Source organism: Pseudoliparis swirei, chromosome 6 (genome assembly GCF_029220125.1).
Source record: "Pseudoliparis swirei isolate HS2019 ecotype Mariana Trench chromosome 6, NWPU_hadal_v1, whole genome shotgun sequence".
Classification (NCBI taxonomy): domain Eukaryota; kingdom Metazoa; phylum Chordata; class Actinopteri; order Perciformes; family Liparidae; genus Pseudoliparis; species Pseudoliparis swirei.
The window spans coordinates 27932968-27952185 of record NC_079393.1 but is presented as its reverse complement, the minus strand read 5'-3'; the positions used below and the strand labels follow the sequence as shown (position 1 = coordinate 27952185).

The following is a 19218-nucleotide window of genomic DNA, read 5'->3' as shown; positions in this document are numbered from 1 at the left end:
ACACACACACACAGACACACACACAGACACACAGACACACACACACACACACACACAGACACACACAGACACACACACAGACACACACAGACACACACACACACACACACACACACACACACACAGACACACACACACACAGACACACACACACACACACAGACACACACACAGACACACACACAGACACACACACACACACACACACACAGACACACACACACACACACACACAGACACACACAGACACACACACACACACACAGACACACACAGACACACACACACAGACACACACACACACAGACACACACACAGACACACACACACACACACACACACACAGACACACACACACACACACAGACACACACACACAGTCACACACACACAAGTTTGAGGATGAATTAGAAGCCTTCTGGTTCCACTGTGTAAAGATAGCGTCATCATGTGGAAGCTAACGAAAGAGAGATGGATACGGAGAGAGAGAGAGATGGATAGAACGAGAGATGGATGGATGGATAGAGACAGACAGACAGACAGATAGATAGATAGCTGGATGGATGGATAGATAGAAAGATAGATGTATAGATATATGATAGATATATCATAGTCTTAAAACATATAAGAAGGCCCTCCGTGTGCCAGGCAACCTATTACTCATCAATAATGAAAAAAATAAAAACAGCCCAGGTTTCTCTTCAGCACTGTAGCCAGGCTGACAGAGAGTCACAGCTCTGTGGAGCCGAGCATTCCTATAAACCTTAGTGGTAATGACTTTATGAACTACTTTAATGAAAAAGATTTTAGGGACAACGGGAGGAGGGAGGAGGGCACAGGGACAAGGGGACAACGGGAGGAGAGGAGGGACAGATGGGGGACAACGAGAGGCGAGGAGGGACAGACAGGGGACAACGGGAGGAGAGGAGGGACAGACAGGGGACAACGAGAGGAGAGGAGGGACAGACGGGAGGCGAGGAGGGACAGATGGGGGACAACGAGAGGCGAGGAGGGACAGATGGGGGACAACGGGAGGAGAGGAGGGACAGACGGGGGACAACGGGAGGAGAGGAGGGACAGATGGGGGACAACGGGAGGAGAGGAGGGACAGATGGGGGACAACAAGAGGAGAGGAGGGACAGACGGGGGACAACGAGAGGAGAGGAGGGACAGACGGGGGACAGGAGAGAGGAGGGACAGACGGGGGACAACGAGAGGAGAGGAGGGACAGACAGGGGACAACGGGAGGAGAGGAGGGACAGACGGGGACAACAGAGAGAGGAGGGACAGATGGGGACAACGGAGGAGAGGAGGGACAGATGGGGACAACGGAGGAGAGGAGGGACAGAGGGGACAACAAGAGAGAGGAGGGACAGACAGGGACAGACAGAGGAAGAGGGACAGACGGGGACAACAAGAGGAGAGGAGACAATGGGACACGGGAGGAGAGAGGACAGACGGGGACAACAAGAGAGAGAGGGACAGATGGGGACAAGAGAGAGAGGAAAGGACAGAGGGACAACAAGAAGAGGAGGGACAGACGGGACAAGAGCAGGAGAAGGACAGAGGGGGACAACCAAGGAGAGGAGGACAGCAGGGGACAACAAGAGAAGGAGGGACAGATGGGACACGGAAAGAGGAGGGACAGCAAGGGGACAACAAGGACAGGAGGGACACACCAGGGACACATAGAGGACAGCAGGACAGCACACAGGACAACAGCAGACACAGAGGACAACAAGGGACAACAGAGGAGAGGAGGACACACACGGACACACACACAGGAGGCACAAGACACACACACACACAGAGGAAGAGGGACACACACGGGACAACAACACAAGACGACAACGGGGACAACACAGGACACAGACAGTTTGAGGATGAATTAGAAGCCTTCTGGTTCCAGTGTAAAGATAGCGTCATCATGTGGACTAACGGGGAAATGGATAGAGGAGGAGAGATGGGAAACGAGAGAGATGAGGTAGAGACAGACAGACAGACAGATAGATAGATAGCTGGATGGATGGATAGATAGAAAGATAGATGTATAGATATATGATAGATATATCATAGTCTTAAAACATATAAGAAGGCCCTCCGTAATGCCAGAGCAGCCTATTACTCATCAATAATAGAAAAAATAAAACAACCCAGGTTTCTCTTCAGCACTGTAGCCAGGCTGACAGAGAGTCACAGCTCTGTGGAGCCGAGCATTCCTATAAACCTTAGTGGTAATGACTTTATGAACTTCTTTAATGAAAAGATTTTAACTATTAGGGACAAGATTAATAATCTCTTGCCCATAACCAGTGCCAATCTGTCCTCAAGTGGAATGGCCTTGAAACGCTGTATGCCCTGGTGTATATTTGGAGGATTTTCTCCTATCAACCGTGACCAATTATTTTCAACGGTTTCTACTTGAAACGCTACCTGTCTCTTGGACCCCATCCCGGGAGGCTGCTTAAAGACGTTTTGCCTTTAATTGGGCTCTCTATTAGATATTATCAATGTGTCTCTGCTAACAGGCCAGTCCACACTCCTTCAAGGTGGCTGTTATTAAACCACTCCTGAAGAAGCCCACTCTGGATCCAGAGGTATTGGCTAACTACAGACCGATCTCTAACCTCCCTTCCTCTCCAAGATCCTTGAGAAAGTGGTGCAAATCAGTTGTCGACTTTCTACATCATAATAGTTTATTTGAGAAATTTCAATCAGGATTTAGAAAACACCACAGCACCGACGGCACTGGTGAAAATTACAAATGACCTCTTAATGGCAGCAGATAAAGGACTCTTCTCTGTCCTGGTCTTGTTAGACCTTAGTGCTGCATTCGACACCATTGACCATGACATCCTGTTACAGAGACTGGAGCAGTCGATTGGCATTTCAGGCACGGCACTAATTTGGTTTAAATCCTATTTATCAGATCGATCTCAGTTTGTATGTAGCGATGGCCCGATAACCACCAACGTTAATCACGGAGTTCCACAAGGTTCTGTGCTTGGACCAATTTTATTTACCTTATACATGCTTCCTTTGGGCAATATTATCAGGAAACACTCCATAAACTTTCATTGTTATGCAGATGACACTCAACTATATTTATCGTAAAACCAGAGCAGACCACTCTGTAAAATTCAAGCATGTCTTAAAGACATAAAACATGGATGACCTGCAACTTCTGATGTTAAACTCAGACAAAACCAAGTAATTTTAATCGGCCCTGAGCACCTCAGAGATCAATTATCTGGTGATGTGGATTCTGTAGCGGCATTGCCCTGGCATCCAACACCACTGTAAAGAATCTTGGCGTTATCTTTGATCGGACTTGTCCTTTAACTCCACGTAAAGCAAATCTCAAGGACTGCATTCTTTCATCTGCGTAATATTTCAAAATCAGGCACATCTTGTCTCAAAAGATGCAGAAAATTGGTTTCCGCAGCTCGTTCTTGAGACTGGATTACTGCAACTCCTTATTAGCAGGCTGCTCTAATAAATCTCTTAGGTCCCTACAGTTGATCCAGAATGCTGCAGATCGTGTTCTCACTAAAACTAAGAAAGAGATCACATCACTCCTGCACTAGCTGCTCTGCACTGGCTCCCAGTAAAATCAAGAATCACTTTTAAAATTCTTCTTAACCTACAAAGCCTTGATTGGTGATGCTCCATCATATCTTAAGGAGCTTGTCGTACCATATTGCCCACTAGGAGCTCGCCACTAAATGCGGGACTACTTGTAGTTCCTAGAGTCTTAAAAGTAGAATGGGAGCCAGAGCCTTTAGTTATCAAGCTCCTCTTTATGGAACCAGCTTCCAATTTCAGTCCGGGAGGCAGACACAGTCACCTCGTTTAAGAGTAGACTTAAGACCTTCCTCTTTGACAGAGCTTATAGTTAGGGCTGAATCAGGTTTGCCCTGGTCCAGCCCCTTGGTCTGCTGCTATAGGCTTATAGCTGCCGGGGACGTTTAGGATGCACTGAGTACCTATCTCCTCTTTTTCTCTCCTTAAGGATGAATTTTCATCTCTCAATCACACGTTACTAACTCTGCTTTCTCCCGGAAGTCCTTTTGACTTTCGTCTCATGGGGTCATCGGACCCTATGAGCGGCATAATCCTATCTGCCTGATGGATCGTCTGGGTCGTGGAATTCCTGCTCATGACTACGCCACTGTCCTGTTGAGACTCCGCCCACTCCTCCTCCCCACCGCCATCTGCCTGATGGATCGTGGAGGTCTCCATCGTGGAATATGCCTACTATGAACTATTCATACACTCTGTCATATTCATTGAATGTATTTTAACTCTAAATCTGTCCTTCTGTACACATTACATCTATTGCATCTGTCCATCCTAGGAGGGATCCTCTGTTGCTCTCCTCCAGGTTTCTTCCTTTTTTCCCCTGAAGGGTTATTTGGGAGTTTTCCTGGTCCGATGTGAGGTTTTGGGGCAGGGATGTCTATGTGTACAGATTGTAAAGCACTCGAGACAAATTTGTAATTTGTGAATGGGCTATACAAATAACTGAATTGCTAATTGAATTGGATCAAGAAGGGGCAGATGAGGAGAGGAGACAGGAAACATCTGCTCTGACTGACCATCAGTAGTCCTCCTGTCTCACACTCCTCACTCCTCTGTCCTCCTTCCTCTGTCCTCCTTCCTCTGTCCTCCTCCTCCTCCCTCTGTCCTCCTCCTCCTTCCTCTGTCCTCCTCCTCCCTCTGTCCTCCTCCTCCTCCTCCTTCCTCTGTCCTCCTCCTCCTCCCTCTGTCCTCCTCCTCTTCCTCCTCCTCCTTCCTCTGTCCTCCTCCTCCCTCTGTCCTCCTCCTCTGTCCTCCTCCCTCTGTCCTCCTCCTCCTCCCTCTGTCCTCCTCCTCCCTCCTTCCAGCAAAAGAGGAGAGGAGGGACAGACGGGGGACAACAAGAGGAGAGGAGGGACAGACGGGGGACAACGAGAGGAGAGGAGGGACAGACGGGGGACAACGAGAGGAGGAGGGACAGATGGGGGACGACAGGTTAACATGACAATCATGTACACAGCAGGGTCGTCTTTCCATCCGAGGATTTGCGGTTCGATCCCCGGCTCCATTAGCCCATGTCGATGTGTCCTTGAGCAAGGCACTTAACCCCAACATGTCCCCCGCAGCTGTGTGGCTGTTAGTTAGCCCTGATGAGCACCTGGCTCCTCCCATCAGGGTGTGAATCGGTGAATGATGTTGTGTTCAAGTGCTTTGAGTGGTCAGAAGACTGGAGCAGGTCCATTGACCACGCCCACCAGGGGAGGACAGACAGGAAGTGGACCAAGTCGGAAACCGGTTTCCTCACCTGGATCAGGCCTGGGGCTCCGTCAGTCAGAGGGGTGCTCGGGGCAGGACCGATTGATCTCAAACCACGAGTCTATACAGCTGCAGGCACACAGACCAGGAGTTAGTACGCACCAGGAGTTAGTCCCACCAGGAGTTAGTACGCACCAGGAGTTAGTCACACACCAGGAGTTAGTCACACCAGGAGTTAGTACACACCAGGAGTTACTCACACACCAGGAGTTAGTCACACCAGGAGTCAGTCACACCAGGAGTTAGTCCACACCAAGAGTTAGTACAAACACCGGGAGTTAGTACACATCAGGAGTTAGTCCACACCAAGAGTTAGTACAAACACCGGGAGTTAGTACACACCAGGAGTTAGTCACACCAGGAGTTAGTACAAACACCGGCAGTTAGTACACACCAGGAGTTAGTCACACACCAGGAGTTAGTACACACCAGGAGTTAGTCACACCAGGAGTTAGTCACACACCAGGAGTTAGTCACACACCAGGAGTTAGTACACACCAGGAGTTAGTCACATCAGGAGTTAGTCACACACCAGGAGTTAGTCACACACCAGGAGTTAGTCCCACACCAGGAGTTAGTACACACCAGGAGTTAGTACACACCAGGAGTTAGTCACACACCAGGAGTTAGTCCCACCAGGAGTTAGTCACACACCAGGAGTTAGTACACACCAGGAGTTAGTACACATCAGGAGTTAGTCACACCAGGAGTTAGTCACACACCAGGAGTTAGTCACACACCAGGAGTTAGTACACACCAGGAGTTAGTCACACACCAGGAGTTAGTCCACATCAGGAGTTAGTCACACACCAGGAGTTAGTCACACACCAGGAGTTAGTACACACCAGGAGTTAGTCACAACAGGAGTTAGTCACACACCAGGAGTTAGTCCCACCAGGAGTTAGTATGTATCAGGAGTTAGTCACACCAGGATTTAGTCACACACCAGGAGTTAGTACACACCAGGAGTTAGTACACACCCGGAGTTAGTCATACACCAAGAGTTAGTCACACCAGGAGTTAGTCACACACCAAGAGTTAGTCACACCAGGAGTTAGTCACACACCAGGAGTTAGTACACACCAGGAGTTAGTCACGCCAGGAGTTAGTCACACACCAGGAGTTAGTACACACCAGGAGTTAGTACGCACCAGGAGTTAGTCCCACCAGGAGTTAGTCACACACCAGGAGTTAGTCACACACTAGGAGTTAGTCACACACCAGGAGTTAGTACACACCAGGAGTTAGTCCCACCAGGAGTTAGTCACACACCAGGAGTTAGTCACACACCAGGAGTTAGTACACACCAGGAGTTAGTCACACCAGGAGTTAGTCACACCAGGAGTTAGTTCCACCAGGAGTTAGTCACACACTAGGAGTTAGTCACACACTAGGAGTTAGTCACACACCAGGAGTTAGTCACACACCAGGAGTTAGTACACACCAGGAGTTAGTCCCACCAGGAGTTAGTCCCACCAGGAGTTAGTCACACACCAGGAGTTAGTACACACCAGGAGTTAGTATGCACCAGGAGTTAGACCCACCAGGAGTTAGTCCCACCAGGAGTTAGTCCCACCAGGAGTTAGTCCCACCAGGAGTTAGTCACACACCAGGAGTTAGTCACACCAGGAGTTAGTCCCACCAGGAGTTAGTCACACACCAGGAGTTAGTCACACACCAGGAGTTAGTCACACACCAGGAGTTAGTACACACCAGGAGTTAGTATGCACCAGGAGTTAGACCCACCAGGAGTTAGTCCCACCAGGAGTTAGTCACACACCAGGAGTTAGTCACACACCAGGAGTTAGTACACACCAGGAGTTAGTACGCACCAGGAGTTAGTCCCACCAGGAGTTAGTCACACACCAGGAGTTAGTCACACACCAGGAGTTAGTCCCACCAGGAGTTAGTCCCACCAGGAGTTAGTCACACACCAGGAGTTAGTCACACACCAGGAGTTAGTCCCACCAGGAGTGAGACCCACCAGGAGTTACTCACACACCAGGTCAGCACACAGAGGTTATGAGGTCATGAGGTGAAACACAGCTTCACTTCCTTCTCTTCCTTCTCATCTTTCCTCCTCGTAGTGAACTCGTCGTTTGAATGTGGGACCCTCCAATAACCGATAATGATCTCCATGTAAAACTACAGATACATCACTGCGTCTTTAAAAGGAGGCGGGGCCCAAACAGCCCCATGTTCCCTCAATCCTCTCTGTGACGTCACTGTCTCTTCACTCCTAGTGTCTCTCACTCTGTGTTTCTGGTTTGTCACTCCGTGTTTCTCATGTTGCTGACGGTCTGGCCCAGGTCACCTCCAAAAAGAGATGTTTCATCTCAATGGGATTCAGCTGCTTCAATAAAGGTTTGAATCATCAAATCAAAGAAAGCGATGTGTACTTGAGGAACACCCTTTGATCTGAACGCAGTGTTTCACGTTCCTGTAGAAGAGGAACGCGTTTGACTTCTATAGGAAGTGAAACGTCTCATTCTGACATTGATCATACGTTGTGATGCAAATCTTTTAGATAACTGGATTATATTAAATCAAACGATGAACATTGACACAGACTAGATATGATATGTCTGCTGATGCTGTTATTAATGCAGATTACTGTCATCAATAGCTGTAGAGACAGTGAACACATCTCACATGAGGGAAACACAACCGGGCCCAACGCACTAGAAGTATGAATTACGAAGTAAGTTGATAAAGTGTGAATGTGAGGACTCATAAAGGTACGTTTACATGGAAATAAAGGAGAAGTTCAACATTTATGGACCATGTTGAGCTCTTTTAGGCTCGTGTCAATGAACTCCTGTTGCATCATTGATGCTCCGCGTTGACAGATTGGAGCTTAAAGGATTCATTTCCTTCTTCACACTGTGGGTCGTGTTCATCCCTCTGCAGCTGACTTCTATCAGCTGTAACCTTGATGTCATATGTTGATGATGGAACCCGAAAACATTAGAAAGCTGCTGGTTCTGACATGGAGAGGGTATGGATAATGGACAAACTATTCAAATATCGACTATTATTATTATTGGGAGTAAATGAGGAAATAAGCTGAACACGACAGCGGCCCGTCCTCCAGGAATGTGGATTTAATTAGAAGAAGTGCACATTTACATAGGGGCAGTGATTCAAATGTGTGTGTGAGTGTGTTGTGTGGTGTGTGTGGTGTGTGTGTGTGAGTGTGTCACCTTTTATGGTAGATGCAGAGGCACGGCAGTCTGGCGATGGTGTCCCCTTGCTGCAGCTCCTCTAGACAGATCACACACTCACCGGCATCCCCGCCAGCACATCATCCACACACACACACACAGACACACACACACAGACACACACACACACACACCAGAGACTTTTTACACAGACACACACACACATACACAGACACACACACAGAGACACACAGACACACACACACAGACACACACACACACACACAGACACAGACACACACAGACACACACACACAGACACAGACACACACACAGACACACACAGACACACACACACAGACACACACACATAGACACACAGACACACACACACACACACACACACACAGACACACACACACACACACAGACACACACACACACACAGACACACACACACAGACACACACACACAGACACACACACACACACACAGACACACACACACACACACACACACACACACACACAGACACACACAGACACACACAGACACACACACAGACACAGACACACACACACACACACACACACACACACACACACAGACACACACAGACACACACACACACACACAGACAGACACACAGACACACACACTCACACACAGACACACACACAGACACACACACACACACACAGACACACACACAGTCACACACACAAGTTTGAGGATGAATTAGAAGCCTTCTGGTTCCACTGTGTAAAGATAGCGTCATCATGTGGAAGCTAACGAAAGAGAGATGGATACGGAGAGAGAGAGAGATGGATAGAACGAGAGATGGATGGATGGATAGAGACAGACAGACAGATAGATAGATAGATAGCTGGATGGATGGATAGATAGAAAGATAGATGTATAGATATATGATAGATAGAGAGATAGAGAGATAGAGAGATGGATAGAAGAAGGGGCAGATGAGGAGAGGAGACAGGAAACATCTGCTCTGACTACACATCAGCTTAGTTCCTCACACACTCCCACCTCCCCTCTGTCCTCCTCCTCCTCCCTCTGTCCTCCTCCTCCCTCTGTCCTCCTCCTCCTCCCTCTGTCCTCCTCCTCCTCCCTCTGTCCTCCTCCTCCCTCTGTCCTCCTCCTCCTCCCTCTGTCCTCCTCCTCCTCCTTCCTCTGTCCTCCTCCTCCTCCCTCTGTCCTCCTCCTCCTCCCTCTGTCCTCCTCCTCCCTCTGTCCTCCTCCTCCTCTGTCCTCCTCCTCCTCCTCATGTCCTCCTCCTCCTCCTCTGTCCTCCTCCTCCTCTTGTCCTCCTCCTCCCTCTGTCCTCCTCCTCCTCCTCTGTCCTCCTCCCTCTGTCCTCCTCCTCCTCCCTCTGTCCTCCTCCTCCTTCCTCTGTCCTCCTCCTCCTCCCTCTGTCCTCCTCCTCCTCCCTCTGTCCTCCTCCACCTCCCCTCTGTCCTCCTCCTCCTTCCTCTGTCCTCCTCCTCCTCCCTCTGTCCTCCTCCTCCTCCTTCCTCTGTCCTCCTCCTCCCTCTGTCCTCCTCCTCCTCCTTCCTCTGTCCTCCTCCTCCCTCTGTCCTCCTCCTCCTTCCTCTGTCCTCCTCCTCCTCCCTCTGTCCTCCTCCTTCCTCTGTCCTCCTCCTCCTCCCTCTGTCCTCCTCCTTCCTCTGTCCTCCTTCCTCTGTCCTCCTCCTCCTCCCTCTGTCCTCCTCCACCTCCTCTGTCCTCCTCTGTCCTCCTCCTCCTCCTTCCTCTGTCCTCCTCCTCCTCCCTCTGTCCTCCTCCTCCTCCCTCTGTCCTCCTCCACCTCCCCTCTGTCCTCCTTCCTCTGTCCTCTGTCCTCCTCCTCCTCCTTCCTCTGTCCTCCTCCTCCCTCTGTCCTCCTCCTCCTCCCTCTGTCCTCCTCCTCCCTCTGTCCTCCTCCTCCTTCCTCTGTCCTCCTTCCTCTGTCCTCCTCCTCCCTCTGTCCTCCTCCCTCTGTCCTCCTCCTCCTCTGTCCTCCTCCTCCTTCCTCTGTCCTCCTCCTCCCTCTGTCCTCCTCCTCCTTCCTCTGTCCTCCTCCTCCTCCTCTGTCCTCCTCCTCCTTCCTCTGTCCAACTGTTGGTTGGAAACAGGAAGCCAGCAGCGGCGTCTGGCGCTTGGTCGCTCGATAGTGGCATCACATATCCTAACTAGAACGTGCCCTCGGTAGAGCGCATACCGTCGCATATCACAAGATTGGGCATTGAATTATGAACATGTTGGCATTAGCTGCATGCCAATTGGATAAAAATTGACCGGCTATGGTAAAAAGAAGATTTTGACCTTTTCATGACCTTGACCTTTGACCCGATCTATCCCCAAATCTAATCAAATGGTCCCCGGATAATAACCAATCATCCCACCCAATTTCATGCGATTCGGTTTAATACTTTTTGAGTTATGCGAGTAACACGCATACAAATAAATAAATAAATAAATACACGGCGATCAAAACATAACCTTACGCATTCTCAATGCGAAGGTCATGACTGTCTTCGGCCTAACCCTAACCACGGGCCTCTTGCTGACGGGACGGATGCTGCCATTCTTCGTGGGAGCATCCGTCTCTGATTGGTCCGTTCTGAGTCCGTCGAGCAGGCGGTTGGAGATAAATGGGCCATTAGAATGAGACGTGTTCTCCCCGTTGGGAGCTTTGTGAAGCTGAGCATCGCTTACGGAGCATTGGGCACGGAGATGAAGACGCTCGGCCGGTTCCTCGTCCTTCTGAGGGAGCCGAGTTCATCCTCTGGGAACCACGAATAATCCCTCAGCGTCGTAGCAATCAAAGCAGAAGTTTTCATGATGAGTTTTTGTGTCTTGTTTCCTGTTTTATTTTTAAGTCCCTGTCTCTCGTCTCCTCTGTCTCCCTGCACTTCCTGTCCCTGTGATTGTTTTGTTCCTCATTGTTTCCTCCTGTGTGATGGCTAGCCCCGCCCTCATTGTTTCCTCCTGTGTGATGGCTAGCCCCCCCCCCCCCCTCCTGACTCTCAGCCGTCTCCCTTCACATCGTGGTCAAAGCCCAGAGAAGATCAGGCGGTCAGCTCTCATGGGTCACCTGACCGTCACCTTAAAGATCAAACACTTGTAACGTTAATCTGTGGGCTTCTAGAACAACGGTTCATAACAACTAAGAACGTATCGATATTCTACGTAAAGCTGCGGTGGGAAGTTTATTTATCTACCTACCTGTCTTCCTTCATACCTGTCTACCTACCTGTCTTCTTCTCTGTCTACCTACCTGTCTACCTACCTGTCTTCTTCTCTGTCCACCTACCTGTCTTCCTACCTGTCTTCCTTCCTGTCTTCCTTCCTACCTGTCTTCCTACCTGTCTTCCTTCCTGTCTTCCTTCCTACCTGTCTTCCTACCTGTCTTCCTACCTGTCTTCCTCTCTGTCTTCCTACCTGTCTTCCTACCTGTCTTCCTTCATACCTATCTACCTACCTGTCTTCCTCTCTGTCTTCCTACCTGTCTTCCTCTCTGTCTTCCTACCTGTCTTCCTACCTGTCTTCCTCTCTGTCTTCCTACCTGTCTTCCTACCTGTCTTCCTCTCTGTCTTCCTACCTGTCTTCCTCTCTGTCTACCTACCTGTCTTCCTCTCTGTCTACCTACCTGTCTTCCTCTCTGTCTTGCTACCTGTCTACCTACCTGTCTTCCTCTCTGTCTTGCTACCTGTCTACCTACCTGTCTTCCTCTCTGTCTTGCTACCTGTCTTCCTACCTGTCTTCCTCTCTGTCTTGCTACCTGTCTTCCTACCTGTCTTCCTCTCTGTCTACCTACCTGTCTTCCTCTCTGTCTACCTACCTGTCTTCCTCTCTGTCTTGCTACCTGTCTACCTACCTGTCTTCCTCTCTGTCTTGCTACCTGTCTTCCTACCTGTCTTCCTCTCTGTCTTCCTACCTGTCTTCCTCTCTGTCTACCTACCTGTCTTCCTCTCTGTCTTGCTACCTGTCTTCCTACCTGTCTTCCTCTCTGTCTTGCTACCTGTCTTCCTACCTGTCTTCCTACCTGTCTTCCTACCTATCTACCTACCTGTCTTCCTCTCTGTCTTCCTACCTGTCTTCCTCTCTGTCTTGCTACCTGTCTACCTACCTGTCTTCCTCTCTGTCTTGCTACCTGTTTTCCTACCTGTCTTCCTCTCTGTCTTCCTACCTGTCTTCCTCTCTGTCTACCTACCTGTCTTCCTCTCTGTCTTGCTACCTGTCTTCCTACCTGTCTTCCTCTCTGTCTTGCTACCTGTCTTCCTACCTGTCTTCCTACCTGTCTTCCTTCATACCTGTCTTCCTACCTGTCTTCCTACCTGTCTTCCTCTCTGTCTTACTACCTGTCTTCCTACCTGTCTTCCTTCATACCTGTCTACCTACCTGTCTTCATGTCTGTCTTCCTACCTGCCTGTCTACCTGCATTCACTCATTGCTTGACCCCACAGTCCTCCACCAGCTGCTCGCTATCAGCTGTGAGTGCTAACAGCAGCCATGTTGGTTGTTTACATTCGTAATGATGATTTTGGGGGCGGGGCTCTGGAGGGAGGACTTGGGGACTTTTAGAGCTCGGCTTGGGAAACAGTGAGCAGCACTGGGTGGTGAACTCTTACTGGTTTACCCAGGCGTCACATAACTGGACCAGTCGGACAGGTGAGCTCTCCTGACCTTTAGTCAGGTGAGCTCTCCTGACCTTTAGTCAGGTGAGCTCTCCTGACCTACAGATGAAAAATAATCTGAAATGTTTGTATTAATGTGCAGAGTTCTTTCAGCTCATGAATATGTAAAGTTCACAGCAGCGTCATCAGGAGGACTTTGGCCCAAGGACACGCCCACCTCCTCTTGAATATGTAATGAGCACAGAAGCGTCATCAGGAGGTATTTGCCCCAAGGACACGCCCACCTCCTCATGAATATGTAATGAGCACAGCAGCGTCATCAGGAGTACTTGGGCCCAAGGACACGCCCACCTCCTCTTGAATATGTAATGAGCACAGCAGCGTCGTCAGGAGTTCTTTGACACAAGGACACGCCCACCTCCTCATGAATATGTAAAGAGCACAGAAGCGTCATCAGGAGGTATTTGCCCCAAGGACACGCCCACCTCCTCATGAATATGTAATGAGCACAGCAGCGTCATCAGGAGGACTTTGGCCGAATGACACGCCCACCCCCTCATGAATATGTAACGAGCACAGAAGCGTCATCAGGAGGACTTGGGCCGAAGGACACGCCCACCCCCTCATGAATATGTAATGAGCACAGCAGCATCATTGTCAGGAGGTCTTTGACCCAAGGACACGCCCACCTCCTCTTGAATATGTAATGAGCACAGAAGCGTCATTGTCAGGAGGTCTTTGACACGAGGACACGCCCACCTCCTCATGAATATGTAAAGAGCACAGAAGCGTCATCAGGAGGTATTTGCCCCAAGGACACGCCCACCTCCTCATGAATCTGTAAATAGTACAGCAGCGTCATCAGGAGGACTTGGGCCGAAGGACACGCCCACCGCCTCATGAATATGTAATGAGCACAGCAGCGTCATCAGGAGGACTTGGGCCGAAGGACACGCCCACCCCCTCATGAATATGTAAATAGCACAGCAGCGTCATCAGGAGGACTTTGGCCGAAGGACACGCCCACCCCCTCATGAATATGTAATGAGCACAGCAGCGTCATCAGGAGGACTTTGACCCAAGGACACGCCCACCTCCTCATGAATATGTAATGAGCACAGCAGCATCGTTGTCAGGAGGTCTTTGACCCAAGGACACGCTCACCTCCTCATGAATATGTAATGAGCACAGCAGCGTCATCAGGAGGACTTTGGCCCAAGGACACGCCCACCTCCTCATGAATATGTAATGAGCACAGCAGCGTCATCAGGAGGACTTGGGCCCAAGGACACGCCCACCTCCTCATGAATATGTAAAGAGCACAGCAGCGTCATCAGGAGGACTTGGGCCAAAGGACACGCCCACCCCCTCATGAATATGTAATGAGCACAGCAGCTCTTTCATATTCCACGGCGTGAAGACAAAGACCTGCAGGGCGAGACCGGAGCCGTCCTTACCGTTGTAGGAGAGGCGGGGTTTGCTTAGACACATGATGAAGTGAACTTCCATCTCATTGGACGCCACCGACTTGGAGCAGACAGGACACTTGAATCCTAGAAGAGATACAGAGGACAGTCACATAAATACCTAATAATGATAATAAATACATGATGTCTTGTAAAAATATGACTAAAAGCTGCATCATGATCTGTGCTCTTCACCCAGCTGACAGCCTATAACATTATTACAAAGCATATATATATATATATATTTATAAATATATACTGTATATACATATATATATATTTACATATACATACAAAGAACATTTTGTTAGATGTCTTTTCATATACATGCATGTACTGTATATCTACTGTACATGCAGATATATCTGTATGTATATAGAGAGAGAGATATCTATATATTATATATATATACAAAGGGCATGTCTTTTCCAATATATATACATGTATATAAATATATATACTGTATGTATATATATGTTAGATGTCTTTTCATATATATATATTATATTTATTTCTGTAAATATATAGATCTATCTATATATATATATATATATATATATATACAAAGGGCATTTTGTTCGATGTCTTTTCATATATACATATATATATACATACATATATAAACATATATATATGTATATATATATGTATATATATATACAAAGGGCATTTTGTTCGATGTCTTTTCATCTATATATATATATATATATATATACAAAGGGTATTTAGTTTGATGTCTTTTCATGGGAGGAAGGTGAATGTCTCAGAGATGAAGCTGATGGGACACATTAATGATGATGATGATGAGTCTGGAGCTCTGGTGATGAATCAGCCGTCAGCAGGACGCTGACGTGTTGCTGCTTCCTCTCTCCGGGGCCCCGGGGCCCATCTTACGACCGACCATGACAAAGTGGGCGTGGACACCGTGATTTAAAGGAACAGTCCCCCCTTTGAGTCCCAACACGGTTTGAATGTGTTGCTCTGTTTAGATGTTAAAAGGCACTAACTGTTGTGCACCGACAGATATGCTAGAGAGGTTCATGTCATTTATGTTCGCTTTCTCTCATTCCAGGCTTCCTGATTGTTTTCACCTGTCATCACACCTGTCTCCTATGCTCATCAGTGTCAGCCCCGCCCCTGATTGGTCCCACCTGTGTCTTGTTACCATGTGCTTAAATTCCCCTGTCTCCCAGTGTTGCTTGTCAGTGTGTCTGGTCATGTGCCATGATCAGGTCGGGTTATGTTGTGCACTTCAAAAGTTTTGATCCTCACCACGTGAGCGCTTTCATTTTGTTCACTGCAGAACCGAAAAATAAAGTACTTACAAATACTTTATCTCTGTCTCCGGTCGTGCAATTGGGTCCTACTTCCTAAGTGTCTGAGCTCAGAACAGAACGAACTGACCACATTATGGACCCAGCCGACCAAGAACGCTTCACACCGCCTGTCGGTACAGGGCGTGACGATTTTTCATCACGAGGAAAAACTGGACAAAGTCAGCCGGAAATACAAGAGCTGAGAGGACGCCAGGCCGGGTTCAGGAAGAATTATCTACACAGATGCAACAACTGGTTGCCCAAATGAATAATTTTTCACTCATCAACAGACTGCTCCTCTGGTGACGTCATCCACAGCTGAGAATTTGCCTGTCAATACTCCAGCTGACGACCCAGGTCAGGCTGTTTCCTCCCGTTACGGCTGGCTCTTCCGGAGAGATTTTCCGGAGACTCTTCGTGCAGAGCCTTTCTGGTACAGTGTGATCTGCATTTTCAACACAACCCAGCAGCTTTTTATCTGAGCATGGTAAAGTGGCGTTTATTGTGTCTCATTTAACGGGAAGAGCTGCAGCCTGGGCTACTGCAGAATGGTCTAGAGACACCGAACTATGTTACTCATTGGCCGATTTCATAGAGACTATGAGGCGCATTTTGACCACTCATCGCCTGCTACGGAGGCCAGCAGAAGACTGTTTCAAATACGTCAGCTCAACCGTCAGGTGGTTGATTATGCCATCGAGTTTCGTACAGCAGCAGCGGACAGCGGATGGAATGTTCCGGCTCTTCGTGACGCCTTCATGACAGGACTTTCGAACCGATAAAGGACCAGCTGGCTCCACTGGAGACACCCGGGATCTGGAATCCCTCATCGCTGTGGCCATCCGGATCGAGCAACCGTCTTCGAAAGAGAGAGGAGCGTCGACGCAACCGAGATGTTATTCCCAGCTTCCAGAATTCGCCTCGGAGGGTCGCGCCGCCAGCGGAGGATTTCCAGCTCATGTTACCGGACCATCAGAGGACTACACTTCCGAATGACTCCGGTGAACCCATGCAGCTTGGAAGAACCAGGCTTTCTCTGGAGGAGAGGCAGCGCTCTCACGGGAGGGTTGCTGTTTCTACTGCGGCCAGCCGGGTCATCAACTCGCTTCATGCCCGGGAAAGATCGTGCTCACCAGTCAAAGGAGGCGCTGGTGAGCAAGTTTCCGCAGACTTCCCTCCTCGACCTGTTACTCAGGTAGACATTTGTATTAACAATCAGACCATTGACCAGGGTGTGTTAATAGACTCAGGGGCTGACGAAAGCCTTATAGACTGGGGCCTAGTCAAACAGCTAAAAATAAAGACTGTCCCGCTATCTCATCCTGTTAGTGCCAGTGCCTTAGACGGCCGCTTGTTGTTCACAGTTACCCATTGCACTGAGCCCATACGGATTACTATAAATAAGGACCATACCGAGAGCATGCAATTTCATATTTTTGAGTCGACTCAGCACCCGATTATTTTGGGGTTTTGGCTGAAGATCCACAATCCTCACATAGACTGGCCTTCAGGAAAGTTATAGACTGGGGAGAGGATTGTAAGGGCAGGTGTAAACTGCAACCTGTTAATGCACCAACAGACTCTAGTAGGATCATTATAGATCACCCTGACTATCCTGATCTACACAAGGTACCTTCCTGTTACCATGATTTAAAAGAAGCGTTTAACAAGTCTAAAGCCTTGTCGCTACCTCCTCACCGAGATTTTGACTGTCCCATTGATCTCTTACCGAGCCCCATTCCCAAGGGGAGACTTTACTCGATTTCGAGACCTGAGAGAACAGCAATGGATGAATACATCTCCTCTTCACTCAAATCAGGGATTATCCGTCCTTCATCGTCTCCAGCGGGAGCGGGATTCTTTGTGGGAAAGAAAGACGGGTCTCTGAGACCTTGCATAGACTACAGTCCACTAAATGACATTACGGTGAAGAACCGCTATCCTCTGCCACTCATGTCATCTGCTTTTGAACTGCTTCAACGGCCAAGATATTCACCAAGTTGGATTTAAGAAATGCATATCACTTGGTTAGAATAAAACAAGGGATGAGTGGAAGACTGGATTCAACACTCAGAATGGTCACTATGAGTACTTGGTAATGCCTTTTGGACTGTGCAATGCACCGGCTGTTTTTCAAGCTTTTGTGAATGAGGTTTTGGGAATTCTTGAATATTTCAGTGTTTGTGTATCTGGATGACATACTGATTTTCTCCCCAGACGCTAAATCTCATGTTAACCATGTCCGCCAAGTTTTGCAGAAACTACTGGATAATCAGCTATATGTCAAAGCAGAGAAGTGCGAGTTCCACACAGAAGAGGTGTCTTTCTTAGGATACATAGTCTCACCTAATCATATCCAAATGGATCCTGCAAAAGTCAGTGCAGTATCCCAGTGGCCCACACCAGACTCCAGGAAAAAGGTTCAGCAGTTCCTAGGATTTGCTAACTTCTATAGGAAGTTTATTAGGAATTTCAGTTCTGTTGCTGCTCCTCTGCATGTTCTGACTTCTCCTAAGGTTCCTTCAAGTGGACGCAGCAGGCGGATCTTGCTTTCAAACTTCTCAGAGATAGATTCACATCAGCTCCCATACTCACCATTCCAGATCCCCAGCGCCAGTTTATGGTCGAGGTGGATGCTTCCAATGAGGGAATTGGAGGAGTACTGTCTCAACGTTCTGCAGAAGACAACAAGATGCATCCATGTGCTTACCTGTCGCGAAGTTGACAACGGCAGAGCGGAATTATGATGTGGGAAACAAGGAATTGTTAGCTGTAAAGCTGCCCTCGAGGAATGGAGACACTGGCTAGAGGGTGCAGAGCAACCGTTTTAGTCTGGACAGATCACAAGAATCTAGAATATATAAGAAAGGCTAAGCGTCTCAACTCCCGTCAGGCCAGGTGGACACTTTTCTTTAGTAGATTCAACTTCACACTCTCTTTTCGTCCCGGTCTCAGAATAAAAACCCGATGCTTTGTCTCGTCTTTACGATCCCGAACCACTTGCGGTAGAGCCCAAGACCATCCTTCCACTTAACCGGGTGATCGGAGCCTTTTCCTGGCAAGTGAGTCAGACGTTAAAGAGGCAAATGTCATGAATCCAGCGCCTAGCGAGTGTCCCAACAATCTGCTGTTTGTTCCTGAGGCTCTTCACTCCAAGGTCATCCACTGGGCTCACTCATCTGTGCTTTCGTGCCATCCGGGAGTAGCAAGAACAATGTTCAGGATTCAACAACGTTTCTGGTGGCCATCCATGAAGAAAAATGTGGCCGAGTATGTAGCGGCTTGTCCGTGTGTGCGTGTAAT

At 48.6% G+C, this 19218-nt stretch overlaps 1 protein-coding gene across 2 annotated transcripts in view; it reads right to left on the bottom strand.

Moving 5' to 3' along the window:
• Window positions 1–19218, bottom strand: part of znrf1 (zinc and ring finger 1) — a 51534-nt gene that overhangs the window by 6668 nt on the left and 25648 nt on the right. For both annotated transcript variants that reach the window (XM_056415981.1, XM_056415982.1), the window contains exon 2: window positions 14591–14686. In XM_056415981.1, the coding sequence (XP_056271956.1) occupies window positions 14591–14686 (96 nt within the window). The remainder of the gene's footprint in view (window positions 1–14590; window positions 14687–19218) is intronic.